We start from the raw sequence: 27,338 nt of genomic DNA, 5'->3' as shown, positions 1-27,338 counted from the left end.
CCAGTACCTCCTCCTTTTTGAACTCAAATGACCCAAACTATCTATGCAGACTCATCATCCACCAAGTCCTTCTCTTTGGTGAATACTGATGCAAAGTACTCATTTAATACCTCGCCATTTCTTCTGGCTCCATGCATAGATTCTCTCCCCTGTCCTTGAGTGGGCCAACCCTCTCCCTCTCTTGCTCTTTATATATGTATAAAAAGCCTTGGGATTTTCCTGCTGGCTAATGACTTTACATGACCCCTTTTAGTATTCCTGACTCCTTGCTTATGTTTCTTTCTGCTTTCCTTGTATTCCACACATGCTTTGTGTGTTCCCAGCTTCCTAGCATTGACAAATGCTTCCTTTTTCTTTTTGACCTGGCTCACAATATCTCTCGTAATCTGCTTTTATCACAATATATCTCATTCTCCAAGATTCCCAAAACTTGCCAGACCTATCCTTCATCCTTTTCCACAGTAACTTTAAAAATGAATTAAGAGCAGCGAGGGCACTACAATAAGCCTCCTTCTCCTAATTGTGGTCTGGTAACCCCATGGCTGTTAATTGTAGGATATCAGGTGGTTTGGAGTTGTGATGCCACTTGTTCACCCCTGACATTCAGGGTCTTGATATGCATCTGAAAAATTGTAATGGGGCGAGGTGCCTAGGGACTGCTGGAGGCTATGGGACTGGATTAGTAACAGCCTTCAGAAAAGGAGGGACTGAAAATGGTTATAAACTGGAGAACAACGAGAAGAAGAACAGTTAGTTCAAATTTTCTTGTGATCTTAATCGTTTAAAACTGTGACTGATGACCTTGTCAGGCTAATTAATTTGACAACGTGAGCAAAGTGATTAATGCATATACAGTTCAAATGACAGGATCAGTGAAGCTCAATGATCGATTGTTCATATAATACCCTCTTTCTGTTAGGCATAGGAATGTCTCAATTTCATTGAATTGATTCCGACAACATTAAACCATTAAAAAATAATGAAGGTAAAAAAATTATAATTCCTGCTCTTCAATTTCTTTGCCTATTCTCCTCCTCCCCTCAATGGCATTGATTTCTGGTGAGTTTCAATTGCAAAGATCACCTCAATGCACTTCCACTCCACCATGTACCTCGTTAAAATGACCGACTTCTCAAGAATCTGGACTCCATTATGCACCCTGCCTGATATTCTTTTCCATTGATTGCTATTTTCACCAATTGTAAAATATACCCCCTTCTAGATTATATTATTGCTCATACCTGAGATTTCAGGCTGCTTTTAAAATCCTGGGTTTCCAAAGCGGCATATCTGCCATTGCCATCAGATGAAACGGACAAACAGAGTGGCCTGTGTGTTCGAACAGGAAGCTTTGGGGTAGATGTCATGGTTATGTGCTTGTAGTCTGGCTGATCACTTTTACTCAGAACCAAGTTTGGGCAAGACCCTATGAAAGAGAAGAGAAGATGAACAGGTTTATATTCAAGGAAAGTATTTTTGACAAGAATCCTACTCACCACTTCAGAAGTTGAGAAGTTTCTTCTAAATTCCCTATTTGATTTCTTGGTGACTATCTTATATTTATGGCCGCTTGCCTTACTTTTCTGACAATGTGAAACATTCTCCCTTTGTTTAGCAAACCTTACAAAATTTACAAGCCTCCATTATGTCACAAATCATGCAGATCCAACCTGTTCATCTTTTCCTGATGGATATAACCTTATAGTATCAGCAGGTCACTATTTATGGAGGGACCATCATAGCCAATATTGGAAGCACTGTGTTCTGTGAGGAAGGTTGTGATAGACTTCAAGTGGACATTGACAGTCTAGCGGGATGGGCGGACATGTGGCAGATTAAATATATTGCAGGGAGGTGTGAAGTGATGAAAAGGCTAATCAGGTCTTTTCATTTTTCCATATCCCGACGCCCCCCCCACTGCCGCCCCAACCCCCACCCCCTCCCCACCATTAACGTAGGAGCCTAAACCTGGAGTCTAAAAGTCTGAAGAGCTAAGGAGTCCTTGAGGTGCTGAACAAGAATGAAATTAGGAGACTGTGTGACGAGTCTTACTTTGAACACAGTCAAGATGCAAGATGAGGAAGGAATAGTTGGGTTGGGCATTTTGAGGAGCAAAGTAGGAACGTTCAAAGCAACAAAGACTAAGAACATCAATAGAAAAAGTTCAGCAAATCTGAGGACTGTTATGGAGAGAGGGAGTGAGAGAGAACTTGGAATCAGGATAAAAAGCCGACTCTCGGCCAACAGATTTTTTTGGCAACCTACTCAGAAATGAGAGAAGTGTTCGGAGAGCCATCCTGTTATAAACATAAATATTGTGATGTACACCTCCTGGAGCACCATTTTTTGCAACTTACGACAGCTGGGCAAAGTTTTGGAAATGATTTTCATTGAGGTTTTTCCTGTGACAATGGGTGGGATTTTCTGGTGGCAGAGGTGGTTTTCAGTCCCGCCGAAGTCTACGCTGTTTTGTGTGGCTCACCCGTCCCGCCACGAGGCAGTCACCCTCTGCGGGACCAGACGATCCTGCCAGCAGGAAGGGCTGGAAAATCCCACCCATTATAGGGAGTTTAAACTCACTGCCATGAGCTCTACAGTACTCATGTTACAGATGCTCTCCTTTCACTTTAAGCATCAATACATGTTTACTAGTATAACAAAGTTCCTGGCTAAACATTAACACGAAGACTACTGTCTGTCTCAGAGAAAAAGAGCAAAATAATCAGGATCAAATGTGGCCCTTTATTTTCAAATACTTCTCTGTGTCTCTGTCAGCAAGATAAGTAGCCCTGATCTGCAACCTGGAGCTAGATTGACTGCACCTCAGAACCCATCTAATAAATCATACAACTTTGTGCTTGCATAGATAAAAGATGTGTTGTTGCTATCTAGGAATTCAGACAGAGGATGAGATGTGCACAACGAGGAGGAGGAAAGGAGGATAGAAAGAGGAGGGAGATATGCGCACTAATGGGGAGGGGGAAGGAGAGAGACAGGTTAAGTCAGAGATGGAAAAAAGCACACTAAGATGAAGAAGATGGTGGGCACAAGAAGAGATGTGCAGAAAATGAAGGAAGAAGGGAAAAAGATAGGGGGATGGACCATCACCACCTCTTCCGAACAACAACAGCCAGGCAATGAAATGTCAACCTCCATCACCGCCGAAGAAGAAATAATAAAACAAAAATTATGACTTGCAAGTAGAGATTGCGCAAGCATGACCCAAATAGATCACCAAGAAGAAAGAAAAATGAATGGTATAAAGTCGACAAGGAGGAAAGTGAGGACAACATTAGGCAGAATGAAGAGGCCTTCAGAAATATGCTTAGAGGGCCAAAGAGTAAACTAGAAATTAGCAGAGTTGCAGACACTAAACAGAACAGCAAAAACATTATTGAGAACATAACCAAATAAAGATTTACTTTGCCATGCAGAAAACAATTGGGTCTACACTTGTAATGCATGGGGGTGAAAAATGACCACAAACATTTCTGCAACAAATTTACAATCTGACGAGCCTTCTTTCTATTGGATTTTGGGAGAAGCAAATATTTGAGGAAGAATTTTAACTACTGGGCAGGAAGCCGGGGGGATATTGCGGTCGATCTCTTGGGAGACCCCATGGGCCTGCTGGCCCCAAATCACAGCCATGGGAAGAGGGTGAGGTGTTGAAAGTTAAATTTAAACAAAAGGAGAGGACTTGTATTTATCTAGCACCTTTCATGACGTCACAACATCCCAAAGTCAATTCAGAAGTTTTGAAATGTAGTTACTGCTGCAATCTCACTAAGCCTGCAACAAATCATAACATTCAACATCAAAGAGATCGGGTAGTCAATGAGAAAACACTACCGACAAGATGAGATGTATTTTCTGGCACATTTATGAAGGAAATTTGTGTATGCTTGTGAATGTCCTACGGTAAATAAGGCAGGGACATTGCACTATATAATGTACAATCTAATTGGGTGATTTACTTTTACTGCAGTTGAAAATAAAACAAAGATTGTTTAGGATTAAATGCACAACAAATAGTTTAAATTGTCCATATGCAGATCTAATGTAAAGACTTTTGAAAAACCTTTATAAAAGTGGCTAGATGGAGTGCTGGCCGACCTGTCTGCTGCTGGGAGCCCACCTCCGTTCATCATCTGGGATTCAGCTTCAGCGTGGGGAACTGACTGCCAACTGGAAAGTTTCACTTGGTGCCTGCACCATGGCCCATTGAAGGGTACAATTGGCTTCCTGCTTTCTCTGTGTGGGTAGTCATTCCTCAGGCTCCCACACAAACAACCTCTTTGAAAAAGGCCCAGAAACAGGAACATACCAGCAAACAGGCATCTGGCCAGTGGTGGGAAATTTACAGCTGCTGCCTCTGGTCCTGCCTCAGTGGTTGTATAAAGGTTTGGCCTGTGAACTCTATTTCTCTCTATGCAGATGCTGCCAGACCTGCTGAGTATTTTCAGCATTTTCCGTTCCTATTAGGTTATAGGTTAGGTGGATTGGCCATGCTAAATTGCCCTTAGTGTCCAAAATTGCCCATAGTGTTGGGTGGGGTTGCTGGGTTATTGGGATAGGGTGGAGGTGTGGACCTTGGGTAGGTTGCTCCTTTCCAAGAGCCGGTGCAGACTCGATGGGCCGAATGGCTTCCTTCTGCACTGTAAATTCTATGAAATCTATGACTCATCGCTTTCCAGTAAAATGATACAATCGCTCATAACATTTCTTCAGATAGGGTAGTTCAGGCTTAAATAATCGGTTATTTTTTTAGAAGCCATATTCCAAGTACACTGTAGAATATTTTACATCATGAATTTTTGTCAGGCTCACAAGCGTGTTTCAGCGCGCAGAGAACTACATTTGGTCTTTCTTGGAGAAAATACATTTTCCTTGCCAGAGAACACTCCATTGTTTGAACAGCTGTGACCATTATCAATGCTTCACAGAGTTTCAAGGGCAGTAGGTGTTTCATCATCTGAGAATGAATGATAGTTTCATGAAGTCTTCATAAATGATTATGCCGTTGATGTGTTTTCTGATGTTTTCTGATTTGTTGATACAAGCTAATAAATATTGCAAGAATTTTTTCACATGATAGAATGTACTTTTTGCTCACAGTATCAATGATATGGAGGTGTTTATTAGATAGTAAGAGGTTCATTTTTCCCCCCAAAGAATGCAAAGAATCTGAGGACTGTACAGTGCGCATACGGGGTAAGTGGAAAAGGAGGATAGATTTTCAGCATAGCGGTGGCATGGGTGAATATAAGGGCATGGAGAATGTATGTGGAGCATTGGGGTGGCATAGGTAGCATGGATTATCTGGCGACCAGCATGTGAGTGGGTGGGGTGGATGAGGAAGATGAAGAGCGAGGCTTAGGGGATCTTTAAACAATGTTGGGAGCTGGAATATTGTGTTGGAGAACCAAGGTGGACCTTGTGACCCACATTCTTCCTGAAAACTGCACTGAAAACCTGTGAAAAGAGGAAAATGGAGTGTGAAGTCACACGTGTCAAGTGTGCAACTAGTGAGCAGCACAAGTGCATAATTTGGGTTTTGCTGAGCGTAGAGGAAGGTTTGGAATCGGGACTTGATTAATAAGGCCAAGGATTCCATATGTTTTTTTAAACAATCTTCTCAGTTTGTCCTGTCGCCTTCAAATATTTGTGTATGTGAACCAGTATAATAATAATCTTTATTATTGTCACAAGTAGGCTTACATTAACACTGCAATGTAGTTACTGTGAAAAGCCCCTCGTCGCCACATTCCGGCGCCTGTTCGGGTACACTGAGGGAGAATTCAGAATGTCCAATTCACCTAACAATCACATTTTTCGGGACTAGTGGGAGGAAACTGGAGCACCCGGAGGAAACCCACGCAGACAGGAGGAGTTTGTGCAGACTCCGCACAGACAGTGACCCAGGGAATCGAACCTGGGACCCTGGCGCTGTGAAGCAGCAGTGCTAACAACTGTGCTACCGTGCCAGTTTGTCTGTTCCCATAACTCAACTTCAAGTTGTTTCATTTAGTTTACCTTATCATTCCTCACTCCTCCTACCAAAATAGGTCACTTCTCTGTGTTAAATTGCATCTGCCTTTTGTCAGCCCATTTCACCAGCCAACCTCTTACCCTCCTGAAATGTGTTAATATCCTCCTCCTTGTTTATTATATTTCTGAGTCCTATGTCTGATTTTGAAGTTATACCCGGCACACTCAAGTCTAAATCATTGATTTTTAATGAGAAGAACAGTGGTCCAAGTACCAACTTCTATTCTACTTGCTATATACTTGCTATACACTTGCTTCCTGTTTGAAAATCAACCGTTCATCACTGCTCTTTGCTTTCTGCTCCATAGTCAATTTTATGTCCAATCCTTCACTGTCCTTTTATTCTATGGGCTTTAATTTTTCTTACAAGTGTATTATTTTGCATCTTGCCAAAGCATTTTTGAATGTCCATAAATACTCCGTCAGGTTTGTCTTTCCCCCATTTTTAAAACTGGTTTGCAACATTTGCAATCTGCCAGCTTTCTGGTACTGCTCCCAGATCTAAGGAAGATTAGATGATTATGGTCAGAGCCTACAGAATTCTTTAATTCCACTAGTAACCTTGTAATCCTGGATTACTTTCCCTGTTTGATTTCTGCCAATGTTTTAAGTACCTCCTCTTCATCTATATGTAAGCTACCCAATGATGTTACATTATTAGCACCCTCTTTAAGGCAAAGTACTCCTTTCGAACTGACACAAGAGGATCTCAGATGGGATACTCTGTTTGGGAGACGGTGGGCGGGATTCTCCAATTGCTGATGCCGAGGCCGGAGAATCCATTTTTACTCCAAAATCGGGGGCCGCGGGTGGCGACGGGGGTTACAGGTGGGCACTATCTGGCTGACCAGGTCCACTCGCAGCCGGGGCCATGTTGTACGCGCAGCCGCCGCAGGTCGCTGCCGTGCACACACGCGGCCACAGACCCGGCCATTCTCCGTCTGTATCTGCAGGAAAAACTGGGGGCTTTACTTGGCATGGCTGCTAGCCCCCCACCGGGCGGAGCATCGGTGCAGCCGACTTTCTGGTCGTAAGACCAGGCGCTTCCTCCGGACATAGCCGCAAAATCGGAGAATCTAGCCCGATGTTCTCCCGCCGGAGCTGAATTGAAACCAGTTTACAATCCCCATGGGAGCGCAAACCGGTAAGCAATTCCCGGTGAGCTGGCGGCCTGATAGTGAGGTCCTGCGGCTGGCCACCACCCCTCCAAACTGCAAATCGGCCCCAAACCCCATCTCCCCCCCGCACAGCAGTCCCCCATCCCCAGATTGCATGAGTGCCCCCCTACCTCCAAGAATGCGGGTGACCGAACCCCCCCCCCACGCCCTGTAACAGGGAGACCCCATAGAGACCCCTGTAATAGGGAGACCCCCCTCCCCCCCACAGGGACCCCTATAATAGGGAGACCCCACAGGGACCCCTGTAGTTGGGAGAACTCCCACAGGGACTCCTGTAACAGGGGGACCCTTCACAGGGACCCGCTGCCTAAAGAGACCCCCGACAGATTACTCCCTACACAGACCACACCCTCTAACCAATCACTCAAGTGTGTGTGATTTCACTGCACTTACCTCTCTTTGATGTGGTCAATGTTTACACACATTGGGGCTTCACCTCTTAGGCCACTGAACCATGAAGTGAGATGAATGAATCATAGCTGCAGATGGTTTGTAGAATCTGTCAAACGCAGACCACTACCAGAAAGCTAAGAATAGCTTGCAGCTAATGGATCTGTAGGAACCAGATGCAGGTCACAGCTGTTCTCCATCCAGGAATGGACACGTGGAGCTGCAAGGTAAGGGTTACAGCTGTAATTCTTCTCACTGCCCTTCTCTGATTTGCTCTTCGCTTCCAGACAGCTGTCCCTTTTTGAGGGGTGGGGGAGGATCTGCGTGTGTGGGGGCGGGTGATCTGTGAGGGTGGGTCCCTTTAGGCAGGGGGTCCCTGTGGGGGGTCCCCCTATTACAGGTCAGCGCCTGGGTCGATCCCAATTTTGCCCCGACGCCCGATTCTCTGTCCCATCCGGTAATGCGATCTGGGTGTCCCAGGTCAGAGAATCCCACCCCTGATTTGTAGTCTTAATCAGCCCCATCTTTCTGTTTGCTACTATCTTTTGCTTACCTTTTGCTATCTATGGCCCCGATTTTGTGGCAGTATTGACACTGAAACTGTGAACATTTGCATCATTGCTCCTCTGAAACTGACAGCGACTGCAGGCGGCTACACATGCATGGTGAAATACTGAAACCCAGGGGTTACTGATATCCTCCATAGTGTGCACTGTAGGAGAACTCCAGAATGCAATCAATTAGAAATCACTGAACTGGTGATAAATTGCCCTTTTATGCTGTTAGTCTCACTGTAAAAATCCTTAAAATGTTGCTCTTTATTAAATGAGGTGTAAGTGTGTTTCTAAGCATCTACTAAGTTCATAATTAATATAAACTGCTTTATTGGCACTGGAAAATTATTTTATATTTGTGGAATGTCAAATCTTTCCATTATGATAAAAAAAATCCATATGCCAATCAGTTATTTTGAAATCTGGAAAATTTAAAATTAAGGATAATGGTTTTACTTTCTCGTTTGCTGTCTTTAAAATATTTTAACGTGAGTGACTGCTTAACTGCTTGGTGACATCAGTGTCGTTGGATTCTTGGAGATCCCTTGACTTGGTGTCAGATCTTTTTTTTCATAGAATTTACAGTGCAGAAGGAGGTCATTCGGCCCATTAATTGATGCCAAGAGAAGGAAATCCAGGCCTCAGTGACTGCTAGATCTTTGTGGACAATTTTCTTCAGTGTCAACTGCAAGCATTGTTGCTTCCACATTGACCACAAGATCATGGCCTATAAGTTTATAATAGACTCTTGGGTTCCTTTTTACGTTGGTTTTAATATATTCTCATACTCCTTCTTCGCGCCTCTTATTCCCTGTTTTAGATTGCCTCTGAACTTTCTGCATTCAGTTTGGTTCGTTGCTGTATTTCGAAGCTTACATATGTCACAAGTGGATGTGGAGAGGTTGATTCCACTTGTAGGAAAAACTAGAAGCAGAGGACACAATCTCACACTAAAGGGAAGATCCTTAAAAACAGAGATGAGGAGGAATTTCTTCAGCCAGAGGGTGATGAATCTGTGGAACTTTTTGCCGCAGAAGGCTGTGGAGGCAAAATCACTGAGAGTCTTTAAGACAGAGATAGATGGGTTCTTGATTAATAAGGGGATCAGGAGTTATGGGGGCAAGGCAAGAAAATGGTGATGAGAAAAATATCAGCCATGATTGGATGGCGGAGCAGACTCGATGGGCCGAGTGGCCTAATTTTGCTTATGGTCTTATGGTCGAAGCCTCCTTTTTCTGTTTCTGTTAAACCTCCTAACCTCTAGTCAGCCAGGATGCACCAGCTTTGGATGACTTTCCATTCATCCTGGTGGGAATGTGTCTACTCCGTACCTAAACAACCTTCTCTTTAAAAGTCTCACACGTTCAATTTCTATGTTGCCTACCTCATTTTGATACCAATACACCTGGGACAAATCTTTATTTTAATTCACAGAAATTAACTTGTCGCCAATATTTTTACATTTGCTTTTAAATGTTGCGCGGTGCTGTGTTGAAACTGGTTGCAGTGCTTTAGATGTGGGCTAACCATCATAGTGCTTTTGTTATCAAGATACAACGGAACGCTTCAGAGACAGTGTCGAAAAGAACCACAAAGTTATTTTTCAGGTTCAAATCATAGAATTTACAGTGCAGAAGGAGGCCATTCGGCCCATCGGGTCTGCTCTTGGAAATCATTGACTTAGAAGAAAAAACTTGGGGAAACCTTGTGAAATCTTGACAACGTCAAAGAAAGTGAATAGAAAAGGCAGTTTAAAAGTCAAACATTGTTAAGATACAAGGGGCAAAGGTTCAAACTGGTGAAGGCAACTTGAGGATATTTTTCATATAAAGACTGATCAACTCCTCGAGTGGACTTTGCAGTTGGAGATTGAGGGAATTGTTTGGGAAACATTAAAAAGGCAATTAATTCAGTGGTGATTGTAGAGATGGTCTACATTCCAAATGAACCAAAATGCTTTCTATTCCATATTTATCTTGTCAGCCTGTAGTTTCATAAGTGATATAGATGCAAAAAAAGCTTTTTAAATTGCATCTATTGCAAAAGTAATGATGATGTGGCGATGCCGGCGTTGGACTGGGGTGAGCACAGTAAGAAGTCTTCCAACACCAGGTTAAAGTCCTCCACCTGAGGAAGGAGCAGCGTTCTGAAAGCTGGTGACATCGAAACAAACCTGTTGGACTTTAACCTGGTGTTGTAAAAGTAATGATGTGTGGGGTTAAAGATAAACCTGTGTCACATTCCGAGTGGGTGATTGAGGACTGCAAACAAGTGTGGATCTTCAATGTTTGTTGGAGATGCTTAGCTATCGCCTCAGAAAAGAAAGATGTGTTAAAGTACAATGAGGCTCTGGTGGGTTAGAATAAACGACTACCCATTGATGGTGAATAATATACTACCATTATGTCATGCCACTCAGAGCCACTGGGTCAATATTTAGTGGTGCAAAAGGTGGATAAAAGCAGTTTTGAGTTCTGCTTCTCTCTGGAATGTGATGTGTTGAACAAGGAGGCACCATGAGGAGACAACAGTCTGTCCTGGGGTCAAAGGACAGTGATTGAACAAAAGTGTTATCCACTCATATCTCCTGATGACTGTCAACAAGAGCACTGATGGAAGGCTTGGGCCAGGCAAAGTGCCTGCTGATACAGGTCAGATAGGCAATTAGAATAACATTTTTGGGAAGAAAATGAAAACTTGCCCAACCAAAGCAAGCCTAGAGGATTGCGTTCTGCTGAATTGTGCTTATTTGAAGCATAGCAGTACATGGGTAGATAGGTGAAAAGTTTTAAACTGTGGATATTTCCCATTTTTATACAGTAAGTTTTGAAATGGATTTTACTACACTGAAAACAATAATATATCGTGAAGATATCTTGGCAATATGAGAATAATAATCATTATTGTCACAAGTTGGCATACATTAACACAGCAATGAAGTTACTGTGAAAAGCCCCTAGTCGCCACATTCCGGCACCTGTTCGGGTACACAGAGGGAGAATTCAGAATATCCAATTCATCTAACAGTGCGTCTTTCAGTACTTGTGGGAGGAAACCGGAGCACCCGGAGGAAACCCACACAGACACAGGGAGAACGTGCAGACTCCACACAGACAGTGACACAAGCCAGGAATCGAACCTGGGACCCTGGCACTGTGACGCAACAGTACTAACCACTGTGCTACCGTGCTGCCCACAACTGATTACATAGAAATAATTCAACATATTATCTACTCCAGAAATACCATATAGTCTGTTCAAACGTGGTTATTATAGACACAAAAAATGAATCAAATGCCGTTAATCATTCTTCTGTGAGGAGCAATTATCGTGAGACTGTCACCAACCGTTCAGCAGTAACTGAATTCTTAGCACTGAATATTACAATTATTTACTGGCCCAGGATTTGCTGCAGTATTAACAGTGGGGCTATCACTGCTCAGTTATTGCTGTTATTCACTTGGTAGTACAGAACTTGAGTACTGCTGAAAAGAGAGACATGCTGTTGAAACTCTCCATCCTGAACCCGACAGGACAGACACAAGGGGCGCGATCCAACGGCCACGTGTGCTGGAAAAGCAGCTCGCCGCGGCACAGCGTGACCGTTGAAAGCCAGGAGGATCCACCCGGTTCACCACGCCTCATAAGGTTCAATGCAATCTCGTGAGACATTGCGATGTGAATCCCGCCCACGTTTTGGCAAATTTGCATATTCACGAGGTACCTCAGACTTGAAGATTCAGCCCCTTCGGGGACCAGACGGAACGGTACTTATGGGGGTCTCCCAGGGGATTAGGTCCCCCAGCTGCATGCCCTTTGGGCAGGGTGGTGCCCTGGCACTGCTGGTGTCACCTGGGTACCCTGACAGTGCCACCTGGGTGTCAGGTGTCAGCCTGGCACTGCCAAGGTTCCCATGTTGCACTGCTAGCTGGCATGGGCAGTGCCAAGCTGGCATTTATTTTGTGCGTGCAATCGGGAGAGGGTTCCCGATTTGGGTGCTGGGTGGGTGGGGGGGGGGTGCAGGGGGGGCTTCCCATTGTGTATTCGAGCTGGGGGGGAAGTTGGGGATTGTTTCGGGGGCCTTGGAGATTAGGACACCATTTAGAAATGGAATCCTGATCTCTCGCTACAACGGGGAGTTCCGGCGAGCGGAGCTCCCCACTGTACAAAACGGGGCTGTGTGCGGCCTTGGCCACGCGTTCCCGGTTCAGGCCCCTCACGTAGAATAGCCATGTGCTTGCCGGCACTGCGAGTGCCGGGAAACAAATGGCAAAACACGCTTGCTATGGGACTTTGTTCCCTTTTGGGAGAATGGTGCCAAGAATACCAAATTTCAAAGGGAGCAGCAATGCAGTAAAAATTGTTGTTCCCTTTGAAAGTTGGCAATCTTGTGGCTAGACAATAAGCTTCAACAAAATGTCTCTTTTTTTCAGCAATTCTCAAAGTCATTATTCTGCGAAACTGACAGAAATCTGTAGCATCCATGTATGTGCAGTTAAACATAGAAATAGAGAAGTTGCTGTCAGTGATACTCCCCTGCTCTGCCATAGGTGCACTGTCGCAGACTTTACAGATGGGTTCAAGAAATCACTTATTTATTGGAAACTTCAACTACTTATACATTATTTAAGATGCAATGAACAATGACAATGTTAAGCCTTGCTCAATTAGGAGTAACTGAGTTTTTAACAGTGTGCGAAGTCACAATTACTTATGAATAACTTTGCTGATCTTAAAAAGTGAATTTAATACCAATGAAATGTGTGGATCTCTTTCAGAACACTAAAAAATGCAGATCTTTTAAAATTAACGTCTGTGTTTGGATATTTATCTTTCCCCCATAAAAATAATTTTATTTTCTGCCCAGTGATTTAAATGTGATTCATATTCCCTGAGTTGAACTTCCGGCTTTGCAATCTGTGTGGATTGTCAATCTTATTCGTTGATGAGACTAACTTTTGCTAGATCACATACCCCCGTAGAAAGTAACAAATTCAAAGTGACATTTGAATGGAGGATGTATGTGCTCCAGAATCTTGCCATGTGAAGAGTTACAGGTAACAATCAGATCCTAACTTTCCGAGGAACATTTGATTTGTACTGCTTGTCAAAGTATTACTGCACTAAATATCACATAAAGCATGTTCTTTAAAATTATATATTTCAGCATGTCTAGCACAGCGCCTCACATCTTTGATTATTATTGCTCTTATGCCAACACTAGAGGGTGCTCCAACAGTGATATTTTAATAAGGTGTCTGACCATCAACATCAATCACCAATCTAGTGCCCCTCTTTGTGAGTATTTGGAACTGCCTGTGTCATTAACTTTTCCATAGATCTCTAACTGAATCTAGCCTTGTGAAGATTGCTGTTCAAAGTCAAAGCACAACCTCAAGGGTCATATTGTATTCGAGTTTTATCCTTTCTCTCTTTGAATAGCCTGGCTCATGCTCAGATGCAGCCCAATGGGCAACAGCAATTTGATCATGAAACGTGTCTTCACCCATAACTTCCAGCAATGGCCAGGAGCAGAAACTCTGGGAATTATGGGTGCGATTCTCCAGAAAGATTTCTAAATGTGGTAGCGAGCGGGAACTGCCGCGAGCTTCTCGGTGCTCGGCCGGCAATGCGAGGCTGGCAATGCTATTCACCATTAATTGGCCTACTTAACGAGGCCCCACGGGTATTGTCTGTGACAGGGATGAGACTATAAATGATAACTAAACTGCAAAGATGTTGGGCGCGATTCTCCGGTAGCTAACGCCGAAATTGGGGTTTGCGTTCGGGCGGAAAATAGCCCCCAATGCCGAAATCGCGACAGGCGCCGGTTTGACGCCAAATCATGATGCTCCGCCCCCTTGAAAATGGCGTCATTGCGATGCACACTGCACATAATTGCAACCACGTTCGCATCTCATTAGCAGGCCCACCCGCGATGCTCCGTCTCCGATGAGCCGAGTTCCCGACGGCGCAGTCCACCTGTACTCCTAACAGCATGGTGGCTGCAGAGAGAGGGCATACAGACAGTGTCCAGCATCGCCATACTTCGCCAACAGTCGAGCTGCTGGCCGGGGGGTTTCTGCCAGAGCTGGGGGAGTAGTGGTGGGTGGCCAGGAGGTGGGCTGTGCCGTTGGGGTGGGTGGGGATGTGGTCCTGCATAACCATTGCCATCTTTTCAGCCGCGATCGGTGTGTGTTTGGGGGGTGTATAGTGTTCACACGTCTGCAGCTTGTCAACCCTTGTCACGGATCCGCGATTCCCGCACCGTTTTTCTTGTGTTCTGTGGGTGTTCCACGCGGCGCTGGTGCTAGCCGCTCACCGGTTGCGGAATTGGTGCAGATGTGGCGCCGATTTTTCTGACGTGGAACTCCACAGGTCCTCCGTTGGCGTCAGCGCTTAGACTCGGGAACGGAAAATCCAGCCCCTTGTTCTTAATTTGAGGATGTCATTAAAAGTCACGAATTGGATTATTCGTCCTGTACCTCATACATATTCACTCTGGTTCAATGGTTCAATGCTATGACGTGCAACAGTGCTGTCTTGACAGGATTGCGTAACACTTCACTGCTAACATTACTACTTGTAACAACACAGCAGATTCTGAGGCAATGCCATCTATTTGTATCGTCAGTATTTAGTCAAATTGAATTCCCCCCTTCCCTTGGCTACCATCATACTCTGTGGGTAAATGGTGTGTTACTTAACCATTCCCACCAAGAGGTTTTCCCATTCATTCCTTCCTCTACTTATTTTATCTGGATGTAAGGGCATTGCAATTTATCTTGTTTCTTCCAAGCTAAGGCAAAATCTTTGGACACCCTCCTTTCACTTATCCTTCCATCCAAGGAACAGCTAGAACCTTTATGAAAAAAGGTAGACATCTGGAGGAGTGAAAAATAATTAAAAATTTAAATTCAAACACTTTATATTGAGTAGATTATTTATATGTATAGAATTATTATATATTTAAATGTTTTAAATTATTTTTTTCTGACAAATGTCCTTCAGCATTTCAAGTTTGCTTTAGTTGCAGGCCCGAATCCATCATCCCTACCTGTAGTCCCATTTTCCTTTGAGTTCAACGTTTTGTCCAGAAGCTTGAGAATGAGCAAGTCTTTGTGCCATTTCTCCACTGGTTCCATTTTTTAGACCTCCTGAAATTTCACAAGGAGAATAAATGTCAGGGATTGATGGGATACTCACAAGGATATGTCGGATGAGGCAGAGGTGTGGCACAGGTACACCCCAAATACAATCCTTCTCGAAGACATAAACTGAACAGAGTTGGAGAAACTTAAGTACACGATGGCCTTCTCTGTGTACTAGATACCTGACTGGCCAAAAGAAAAGGCAGATAAGAATTTCTTTAAAGTGCCATACAACTTCTATTTGATGGTTGTTGGGGCATAAACCAGTGAACAATTTCATTGGCTGGACATTTGCAGGATGTGGCATAGTATTACAAAATAAGTGATCATTGTTAAAAAAAAATTCGTAGATTGGGCAATTGCTCATTATTAGTCAGCCTGATGGGTAGGCCAAAGCCTGTCAAGTGGAATCAAGAAGTGGCACAAGTCGACAGTGGCGTAGTACTCTTCTAGATATCAGTCTGCCTTAGCTATCACATCAACAAAAGCAGATGGATGCATTAAACTCTTCAAATTTCTGGGAAACTATTGCACAGGCCCACAGGGACATCCCATAGGACACCTCCTCTCTCCCGTAATCTCAGGGGACTCCAGCCAGTGCCCTCCTCCTCCACGGGGTTCTTCTATCCCATTGACCACCCCCAGGAGTCTTCCACCCAAGGGATTCCTCCACCAACCCAAAACCCCAGGGTCTCCCTCCAGCCCGGCGCAGCTACACCCAATGGAACTCCACATTGCACCAAATGACTACCCACCCCAACAGGAACTACCCAACACATTGGATTCCCCCCACCCCCATAACGATTTTGCCCCACACGCCATCACCAGCCCTGACACTGAAACCCCTCCTCCAAGCCCAATTCCCATCTCAACCCCCTACCCTATCAGGTACATTCTCATCACCTCCCCCACCACCCTCCTCCCAAACTGTGGTCGGACACAACCAACCCCTCCGAGACTTGTGCTGACCCGAACGCCATTGAGACTCAATGTGACCTTGCCAAACCTTCCAGTGGCCCGGTCCAAACCGCACCCCCACTCGAGAAGCCCAATATAATTCCCCAATGAGGCACAACCTTAAACCCCCCCCCCCAAGGGGCCCGACCTGGCATGACCAGCCCCCCCCCCCCCCCCACCATGAGGTACATCCTGGCTCTCCCAAGGTGCAAGCCCTTCGCTGAAGCTCAACCCTGACTCCCAAGGGTCCAACCTAACCCGAGGTCAGATGTCTCTCCCCATCTCCCTGATGCCTGAACAGTCCATCCCCAAGGCTTGAAACCCCACGCCTGAGGCTGCTACTCTCCCTCAAACATGACCCCTTCCTCCCCACCCCACCCCCACCCCCCTTAAGGGCTCAATCTCCCCGAGAAGTGCGTCTCCCCTGATGAGGACCGAGCACCCCGAGGCCCCACCCAACCGATCTCCTCCAAATCCTACCCACTTACCTGAAACACATACGTTTCCATGAATGTCAAGGAACTTTAAACTTTGTTGAACTTTTAACTTTCCTGCTTTATTCCAGTTAGTGCCATAAAACGAGTGTGTGGCTTCCTTCCTTCGACATGGCTGCCCTTTGACGCTAAGCCCCAAGTTTGATCTGTACAACTCCAATCTTGCCTGGCCCGAGTCGGATGTTCAGCATTGCAGGATTTTTGGCAAGACACTAGGAGCAGAGTGGCCATCCAATGCTGAATGCCACTCAGCGAAAGTTCAGGTCCATAGTACAATAAACAAAAATGAACGGCAATGTATACAATATTGAAAATGCCAATAAAAATATTTATTTTTAAAGTTCAGGCCAATTGAATCATCTCCAGCATTATTAGTTGTTCCTATTCAGGTGCTCTCTTAACATCCTTCACTTAAATTCACAGAGGGTAGCTTCCAAGGACAGGCAGAAAGCTCGCAAGGATTAATTGTTTATTTTCATTTACTTTAAAATCTTTCCAACTAAGGGGAAATTTAGTGTGGCCAATCCACCGACCCAGCACATCTTTGAGTTGTGGGGGTGAGACCCACGCAGGCACGGGGAGAATGTGCAAACTGCATTAAAAATTAATTTTAGTATGGAGTGGAGTGCACAGTAACTTACCAGTACTATACCCCTTTAACAGTTTGGTTATAGCAAATATTGAGCTTCAAATGCAACTTTGGCCAGAGAATAAAGTGGGCGACTAATTGATACTCTGTTACACACAGTGGCCCATTTTCCTATCAATTAAAGTCAATGGAAAGGAAGATCGAGTTGGGTGTATAAAAGCTGGCTGATTCATTGCGGCTGAAGTTGAATTTCACCTTCTTAGTACAGTCTGTCTACTCTATATGGGGAAAACACCACACTAACAAATGTCTATTTTAATCTAATCACTAATCGTGCGTATTATGTGCTGCAAAATCATTCAGAATGTCTCACAAACACAGAAAGCTGTTTTATGAGTCAAACCCATTGTGCTTCAGGAGTTGTGTTGGAGTTGTGTTATTCTGTATATTGGATGAAGTGAAGCACAGGGTGAGATTTCTAATTGTCCATGTGGGAAGAAAGGGGAGCAGGCACCATTTAAAAGAAGTACTCCTGTGTGGCCTGCCAGTATCCCATTGCCCCCAGGATGTGCTGGAATTTATAAAGAAAGGAGGTAGGCATCAGGGACCCATTTTCTTCCAATTAGCGGCTAATGGCAATTTTCAAATCGTTGAACCCGATCAGTCTGCTGAACATTGATGCAGAGCTGTCGGGTTCAATTCAGGGAGCATGTACCTATTTCATTGATTATAACAAATGTTAATGATTATGGCTTTTTGTCTGTGATCAGGCACAGTACCCTTCAGTTGGCTGTTTGTCCACTTCTCTGTGCTGTGAGGATGCTGGCTCTCGGATATTCTGCCTATTCTCCAGCAGTAGGCCTCAGTGTGGCTGGTGTCTGCCTTTGTTGCTCATTGTCTGTAGGTAGCTCTGCTAAGAATTAGGAAAAATTAAGATTCAAAAATGAAATTGTGATAAAATAAAATAAAATAAAATGGGAAATTGATAAGGGAAGCTGTCTGAAGGGGTATATTGATATGTGAATTAGCATACCAGTGAGAAAAGCAAGTGTAGGAGAGGTAACTTCAAAAAGCAAGTGTAGGAGAGGTAACTTCAAAGTGGAGAGATAAGGGAATTGGCACCGATATGCTAAAAGCCAGGTCCACAGGGTGGGTAAGATCAAAGGTAAAGATTGATATGTCCATAGCAGAATAACTGGAGAAGGGGACATAGTAGGAGCTGCTACAATCACAGCCACACACAGCTGCAGAGAACCTCCCCTACAAGTTATTTCCATCGTGGAACATCACGGATCCTTCATTGGTGGCAGCACTTAGACGCAGGAATGGAGAATCCAGCCCACAGGCCCCCAAACGCTAGCCGGAGACACCCCGGAGCACCAGTCCGGGGACGACACTGACTTCCCATCACAGCTGTCTCCAACACCCTTCACCATCCCAGAGAAACTCCATTCGGCTGGGCTCCGGGGGCAATATCTGGTGCGCACCACACATGTGCTGTAGTACATCAGGTGGAGGGAGGCAGGAACCTCTGATGGAGCGGACGGTCGGAGGGGAGCCCAGCCCCAGGGACCAGCTGCCGTCCAGATGGGTCTTGGGGTTCTAGAAAAAGAGTTTGCATTTATAATGGAGATGCACACACTAAGCCAGGGACTACATGAGGGGCTGTCAGCAACCATCCAGTGCCTGCAGGTGCAGTTGGAGGAGTCCAACCGTGTACAATGCAGGATGCGGTGCCAACAATGTGTGCCACCCAGGTTAAAATTGGTGGAGGCCTTGGTGGTGAAGTTATCGGCCATTTGGGATTCCAAGGCCTGGGTCAATCTATGAGGGCAATGGCAGAGGCACAGGATCGGGCTGCCCTGTCACAGGCAGCTATGTACCAGGGCCACCCAGTCACAACAGGTTATGGCTGAGGGCATCGTCGGCATTGCCCGGGCACTAGCTGACCTGCGCCAGTCCCAGAAGGAGGTGGCACAGTCACTGAGTGATGTGGCCCATTCACAGAGGGAGGTGGCACAGTCACTGAGTGATGTGGCGCAGTCCCAGAGGGAGGTGGCACAGTCACTGAGTGATGTGGCGCAGTCCCAGAGGGAGGTGGCACGGTCACTGAGTGATGTGGCGCAGTCCCAGAGGGAGGTGGCACGGTCACTGAGTGATGTGGCGCAGTCCCAGAGGGAGGTGGCACAGTCACTGAGTGATGTGACGCAGTCCCAGAGGGAGGTGACCCAGCTCTGTGCTCTATGGCCGCAAGCATGGAGACGCTGGTCGAAGTGAGAGCGGGCCTCCAGGACTGGCAGTGCCAGATGGTGGGTGAGGCCAGGAGTTCGTTCTGGTCACACCCCTGTCCCAAGGAGTAGCCCGGGGGCCATTAGGCACCCTGAGGGAGGAGGAAATGGTGGGGCCCATGCCAGTGACTCCCGCGGGGAGGTGCCGGAACACCACAGTGCCTTAGACCCCCCCCCCCCCCCCCCCCCCCCCGAGCCTTTCCTGACTCTGAAAATGAAATGAACTGAAAATCGCTTATTGTCACAAGTAGGCTTCAAATGAAGTTACTGTGAAAAGCCCCTAGTTGCTACATTCCGGCGCCTGTTCGGGGAGGCTGGTACGGGAATTGAACCATGCTGCTGGCCTGCCTTGGTCTGCTTTAAAAGCCCTGAGCTAAAACTGGCGCATCTGATGGGCAGTGGGCAGAACAGGGTGCCACTTGGCACACCTGAGCAACTGTGAGGCCCATACAGACCCGGTTACTCCAGAGGTCAGCTGCCACCGGGGACCTAGGTCACAGGACGGGAATCACAGCAGCCGCCTCCACCCCTGATGTACCACCTGGGGATCCACCTCGACGTACCGTTAGGGTCTGTAAGGCCAGATAGGTAGACACCAGTTAAGTTGGCACGAAACAGCACTTAGGATTGCGTTAGAAGCTAGGGCACAAACCTTTATAGTGCTGTTCACATGTTATTTGCAAAATAAACACCTGTTCACAGAAGTTCCAATGTGCCTCAGTACTCTGTCAGCAGGGTGTGAGGGATTGGCTGGGCTGGGCAGGACTGGCTACAGAGCGGGCACTCGGGAGGGGGGGTGGAGGAGATGGGCGGATGGTGGGGGTAGTCATGGGCCGGGGCCCCAGGTTGTACCCTGCACATAGCCCTCCCTCTCATCCAACCCCCCCCTCACCCAATCCCCACCTCTGCCACCCTAAGCGTTCAGTGGGACCGTGTGATGCAATGGCCAACTCCCATGCAGGCTGCATGGGGGTGGACAGAGCTACCATGGGCAGGAGTCAGACATTGTCAAATGACGCAGAGCATCAGAGCCCACCGCAGAGGGGGTCATCATCATCCTCCATCCCATTACCCAGACCCACTATTACTGCCAACCCAGGCCCACATCCACAGGTAGGAATCACAGAGGGGACTGTGTGGGCGTGGGACAGGATGTTCATGCCATCGGCCAGGCCCCAGTCAGTGAACTGGAGGCAATTAGAGCATCCCTTGCACGCTGGCCCTGGCGCACACACTGTGCAGCCTCCTGTGCATGTCCGGGCCCCATGCCCTGTGCATCCTCCTTGTAGGACGAGGCCTGCCGTTCATCCCCTTCCTCCAGCACGTCACTCCTCTGCTACACGATGTTGTGGAGGACGTAGCAGACCACCATAATGTGGGAGAATCTCCTAGCACTATATTGGAGGGCCCCTCCAGAGCTGTCCAGGCACCTGAACTGCATTTTCAGGAGGCCGATGCACCGCTCGATCACACCCCTGGTCACTGCATGGGCATTGTTTTAGCAGATCTCCACATCAGTCATGTGGCCTCCGGATAGGTATCAGCAGCCACAACCGCTGCAGATAACCTCTGTCGCCCAAGAGCCAACCACTCACCCAGGGGTATGCCTCAAAGGTGTCAGAACCTTCGCGTGTGCCAGGATGAAGGCTTTGTACACACTGCCCATCTATTAGGCGCAGACGTGCATGATGCAAGCTCATGGTCACACACCAACTGCATGTTCATCGAGTAGAACCCCTTTCAGTTTGTGAAGGCTAGCCTGTCATAGGTCAGTGCTCGTAGGGGGACATGCATCAAATTGATTACTCCCTGTACCTGGGGCATCCCGGCGATGGCAGTGAATCCTACTCCACGGGCATCCTGGTAGCTGGTCCATATTCAGGTTGATGTATTATACCGACCGTGCATATAGGGACTCCGAGAAGGGATGGATGCACCTGTGCAGAGGTCTTCAAAATCCCAGAGAGGTCCCCACTTGGTGCCTGGAAGGACCACATTGTGTGAAGGTTTGGGGCGACAGTCACCTTGACGGCCACCGGGACCAGGTGTCATCCCCTATACCTCTACGGTTCCAGCTGCGCCATCAACCAGCAGATATGTCACACTGCCACCTGCTCAACCGGAGTCTTTGGCAACATGCCCTGTCCCACAGGTCCTCGAATGACAGACGCTGCCAGTATACATGAAGCCTGATGCAGTGCAGCCGGCTCTCCATCCACAGTGACTGCCTTCTGTTCCTCTGGGGCAGGCTCTGCCACTGCAGGGTCCTCCCCAGGCATCTCCTGCTCATACAGCCTCAGTGCATCCCCCAGAGCTGTGGCGGCTAGGATGAAGGCCACCGGTCCTGGTTGGATTCTGATGTCCATTGTCTCCAGGGAGTAAAAGGCAGGCATGTTAGCATGGTGGGTACCCCCATGCCTAATCAGGTCCAATGGGCTACACAGTGGCCCTGGCCTGCACTGCAGCCTCTATCCCCGCTCCCCGTTCCTTTCTCCTCCCCCATGCCCACAGCCAACCCCGGCCATTCGCACTTGTCACTCTGTCTTCTGCACCACTGCCTCCATCGGTGCCCGGCATCCATCCCTGCTGGTAGACACCTGTCCCTGCCGGCATGGCTACCGGTGGCTGACCTTACCCATGCTGGCGGTAGGCTCCACAGCCTCCTCTAGCTCCCTCCTATAGGGAGGGCCATGTGATGCCCCGCCGGCGGGTGGCGCCTGGTTGGGGGAGGGTTTGGTGGGATGTGGAGTGGTGGGATGGGGACACCCATATGGCCAGTCACTCTGCGCAATCATAAGCCATGGTGGATGGTCAATGGGGTACGCAGCAAGATGGCTGCCTTGCAGGCTACGGCAGTGACGGTCCGTGCCTGGACACCCTGGTCCTGAGTACACGGTTGCGCCGCTGGGAACATGTCCTACTTCCTCTCTCACCCTTAGCAGCCACGGCACATGTTCCTCGATTTGTAAAACCACAAGTGAAACTCGCCACCGGTAATTCCGCCTGGCGGATTCGGAGCATTGCGGAGGCCCCAAAGAATACCAGGTCAGGCCTGTGAATGATATGCTAACGGAGTTAACTGTATGTGCAGATTAGAATATATTGATGCCGCTGTCAAGGCACTGGAGCATAGCATTGCGTTGGGCGGCCATCGCTGGCCACGATTTTCAATTCACGCATGATTCTCTGCCAATCGCATTTCACAATTCCAACGTCGCTGGACAGAGAATCCCGCACTTTGTGTATACAGCCATCAGGTAGTTATGTGTATTGTTGTAGTGTTTCATAGTCCTTCTTATCGTGTGCTTTACTTTAAAGTCAATAAATATTCTTTATTAATTGTTTTTTTCTTGATCCCTCTTTTACTGTGTGATTGCAAAGGAGGGAACATTGTGACCCTCCTCCCATATTTTGAATGTGCACAAATAAACTAACCCTTCCGGTTCATCCTGTCCCGAGTTTGCGATGGAGTCATTAATAGAAAATTGGATCACACCAAAACTAAGGGGTTGCAAAATATTAACCACTTAGAAAGAGGGCAACAAATCAAAAACACTTTTCTATTTACAGACAGGTGGTAAAAGGAGAAATTAGTGCCGTTGAAATTAAACCCCTCCTGTCCGTCACAGTCTCCAAAAATAAAAACATGGTCCAATTTAGCATGTCATTCTTGCTGCTAATGGTGCACGGAGGAAATAAAGTGCAGATTAAAGTATCACTTTGTCAAACACTTCCACTGTGTCCTCATTTCCATTTAGCTCCCCATCTTCACTCTTCCCTCTATGATTTTGGCCTCTTACACTATTCCAACCATGCTCAACACAAGGCTTGGAAATAGTGTATTGCTTTTATTCTGAGTATTGCAGTCTCTGGTATCTCCAGACCTCCAGTATCTCCTTCATTTCCTTTACAGTAAGTACTGCCATGGAAGAGTTGTGGGTCTGTCAGTATCAAGGGGCAAGGAAGTCAAGTTAAATTTTGGGTGTTGTCGACCATTAGCCAGCACATCTGGCAGTCAGGTGCCTGTACTGAAAGCAGTGGCCTGATTTATTGTTTATTTTTGGGACCGTCAGTCTAGTGTAGGCGATATTCAGCTGATTTGCCTGAATTATGCCTCCACCCCACTAAAAAATAAACCACGCATCATTCTTCCTTTTCAACAAAGTCGTTAATTCCTTGGTAGCTTGAAAAAACGATGCAAATAGACCTAAAATATTCTGTTTTAATTAATTAACTACAATATTAACAATATGATTATAATGATATGAGCATCAGCATTGTCCCTTCCAACAGGTTGGTGAAGAAATCTCATAATTAAATTACTATATCTGAGGGCTGGAAGTGCAAGTTCAAATATAGAACAGAAGGCAATTCAGAATTTGCACGATTAAGAATCTGCTGTAAGTGAGCTTTATTGCTTTCTTGATTGGAACCGCAGATGGCAAAGCACAATTCAGCTACAACTTTAGACACAGCAACATCCTGTATTTCTACAGTGCCTTTTACATAGAAAAGCATGCCAAGATACTATTCGTACACTGCTATGGGTGCAAACAAAAAGCATCATTGCGCCTCTGAAATCCAAATTAGATATTGGGCAACCTTTTCAGTACCATTGTGATTCTGTTTCTTTCCATTTCTCTCCTCCTCCACTTCCCTACTGTTTCAATCTACTATGTTCATTTCTAGTTTGTCTGGCACAGTCGTTAGCACTGCTGCCTCACAGCACCAGGGACCCAGGTTCAATTCCGACCTTGGGCGACTGTCTGTGTGGGGTTTGCATGTACTTCCCATGGCTGCGTGGGTTTCCTCCCACAGTCCAAAGATGTGCAGGTTAGGTGGATTGGTCATGTTAAATTGCCCCTTAGTGTCCAGGGATGTGCAGATTAACTGGGGTTGTGGGGTGGGTGATTGGGCCTGGGTAGAGTGCTCTTTCAGAGGGTCAGTGCAGACTCCATGGGCCGAATGGCCTCCTTCTGCACTGTAGGAATTCTATGGTTCTAATTCTCTTCTATTCCTTCTTCCCTTAATCCTGTTTCCCCTTCTCCCGCCTTTTGTGATGGTGAGGATATGAAACTGGGCATTAAGAGAGCACGCCAGCAGCCTGTTGTTAAAAGGGACAACATTGTCAGCAGTGTTGTGAACTGTAACAGGAGTGCATGCAGTCAATGGTGATTTTAGTTAAACGGTCTACAATTACTTCTCCAACTGGCCTCTCTGTCATGTAAAACCTGAGTTGTGCAGATGTAGTGGCAACCTTTGAATGACATATATTTTATAATGTCAAGAAGGATTTAGTGGTATCACTTTCATTGAGAATGCCATTTGGATGTTATCCTCTCCCTTTGGACTCTGCCAGACCTGCTGAGTTTTTCCAGCATTTTTCTGTTTTGTTTTTAGATTCCAGCATGCGCAGTATTTTGTTTATTTGATATGGGTGATATTGTATATGTGTTTCTGGGAGTTGGCACAGTCACGGATTACATTCCCGTTGAAGAGCATCCATCTTATACAATGGTCCTTGCTGAGGCCCCGTTTAGTGGATTAACAGCAACATTTATGCCCCATTGGGTAGCCGTGAGTCCTGAGGACATGCTCCTTGTGCCTTCAAACTTCCTGAGCTCCACTCTCCTGTTTCTCCCCCATATAAATATGTAGCAAAGGAAGACTGGCTGCTACACTCCGCCGCTAGGTTCTCTTTATAACAGGAGCATGCACAGGAATCTCGCCCAAATTTCCCGGGAAATTGGGACGAATCGGAAACAGCAGCGCCTCAACATTTCTTTCTACTGTGCTGTGTATCCTCTGAGTGGCAATTTGCCAGTTTCAGTATGAGATCAAGTCGTATATCCGCCCCGGTGAAATAAAAATACTTTACAAGGCACTACCAAAGGAAAATTATACACTGCTCGCCCACACCGGTATCAAAGTCAGGCAATAAAAACAGCATCATCCATCATTTCAGCTAACAGTACTTCACAGAGCACAGCCGGCCATACTCACTGCCAGTGTATTGACCAGAATGTTAATGTCATCACCAAGATTCATTTACAGTTACAGAATATCCAGTTGCCTCTGGAAGCAAACTCAATCACGTCCAGCATCGCTATCGGCGGAGGATGTCATTCGAGGGAAAGCACAAAGCCTGTGATTCGTTTCAAACAGTTTACTGGTGTCCTGACCAGCAGGATCTGCCCCCTTTCCTTATCCAGTCAACATAAACACAGCCCCGCAACCGGCCCACCGCGGCTTCTGGGCGGTTACCTTAGTAGCAGCTTCTGAGCCTCTGAGGACCATGTGGGCCAGTTCCTCCCCTGCTGCAATGGGCGAGCACATCTCCACGCTTTCCACTGCTGGAGGGGCGCTGTGCCGCTCCTGCCACCCATCCTGCTGCCCAGCGATGCCCACTCTGCCCGACTCGCGCCTTTTATCAAAACAATAACCCGCCCAGCCTCTTCATCTTGAAGTTGCGGGCACCGCACCTCGCCCGGTCACCGCAGGGGGCACGTTTCAACAATGACTCTTCCATCCGCTCTCTCCGCCCGATCCAAATGCTGGGTCTTGGAAGAAAGGAGGTGTACTGAACAGTGCTTGTCAGCACCTCGGGACGTCCAACACGTCTTCACAGCTCGAGAATGACTTGTGAAGTGTAGAGGCGATGTGGGAATGGTGTATGTGTGTGCAGTCAAAATTAAACAAGCGCCCAGAACCCGCATCAGTGCTAGCCTCAGACGTTACACTGTGAATCGTCATTTAATGCTAACGTGCAAAGCGGTGTATCCGGTTTCAACGAATGGGTTTCGATGCACTGGGAGCCTCCCCTGTTATTCGCCCGCCCCTGCCTATCGCTGGGCATTTCCTGCATTTGTCATTCCTGGGGGTCGCCCTCCTGCTCCTGGCACTGTGCATGCGGTCATGTACCGCGCTGTGCGTCCCATTCATCTGCAGCAGGGGCAGCTTGGCTCTTTAACTGGGCCTGGACTGGGCGCGCTCGGCAGGTCCAACAGCACGGACGCCAATCCCGCAATGAACACATTGCAAGATCCAGTGATAAATAAATAAAACGCGCGTTTACATCGAAACATGAAACATTACATTGCGCCACGCCGCTTTGCATTTTCTAATTAACGCTTGAGTAAACACTCACCGATTCGCCGAGTTAAACCTGCTCTGTAACAGGGGGGCTGCAAATAAGTGTAAATAAACGGTCTCACCTGGTGGAGATGTCTGGACGTTTGTTATAAACAATATACAGTTAGTCATCCATCAGTGTCACCATTCTCTTGCATCTGTTCTTTCCTGAGAAGACTGCTGACTGCCTCTCATTGAAATCTCCGACTCAGTCTGCCCAGGTTATGCAATCGGGATGCCGCCCTGCTGTCATTGGCTCGTTTTCCCCGGGTGTATCCTGGATACAGTTTTCAAGGCAATTTCAAGACGTAATCGACGAAATCCCGAGAGACCCGAATTAGGAGTTTCTCTGTAGGCTAGCTGCCAAACCCAATCAATGACGGAGCCACGTTGGGGTAATCCTCAAAACGCCAACTCAACACCCACTCGCTACCCAAATCTGGAAGATACGTCAGAAAACAGAACATCACTTATCTTGTAAACTCCTGCAATTCATGCTCATTTCAATTGTCCCAAACCATGTGGGCCGCATCGAGCTGCAGTTGTCTTCCCTGC

At 46.7% G+C, this 27,338-nt stretch overlaps 1 protein-coding gene across 4 annotated transcripts in view; it reads right to left on the bottom strand.

Annotated features, from left to right (window-relative positions):
* Nucleotides 1-27,101, bottom strand: part of LOC140384533 (uncharacterized) — a 29,664-nt gene extending 2,563 nt beyond the window's left edge. Inside the window, exons 1-3 of one of the 4 annotated variants that reach the window (XM_072466308.1) lie at nucleotides 26,867-27,101; nucleotides 15,231-15,330; nucleotides 1,242-1,426 (exon numbers count right to left, since the gene is read on the bottom strand). In XM_072466308.1, the coding sequence (XP_072322409.1) occupies nucleotides 1,242-1,426; nucleotides 15,231-15,318 (273 nt within the window). In that variant the 5' untranslated portion in view covers nucleotides 15,319-15,330; nucleotides 26,867-27,101. The other 3 variants (XM_072466309.1, XM_072466310.1, XM_072466311.1) reach the window with 3 other exon arrangements.
* Nucleotides 27,102-27,338: the final 237 nt, after the last annotated feature.

Source organism: Scyliorhinus torazame, chromosome 10 (genome assembly GCF_047496885.1).
Source record: "Scyliorhinus torazame isolate Kashiwa2021f chromosome 10, sScyTor2.1, whole genome shotgun sequence".
In the NCBI taxonomy this organism is placed as follows: domain Eukaryota; kingdom Metazoa; phylum Chordata; class Chondrichthyes; order Carcharhiniformes; family Scyliorhinidae; genus Scyliorhinus; species Scyliorhinus torazame.
The sequence above is the reverse complement of the archived record's forward strand: the minus strand, read 5'-3'. Positions and strand labels throughout refer to the sequence as shown.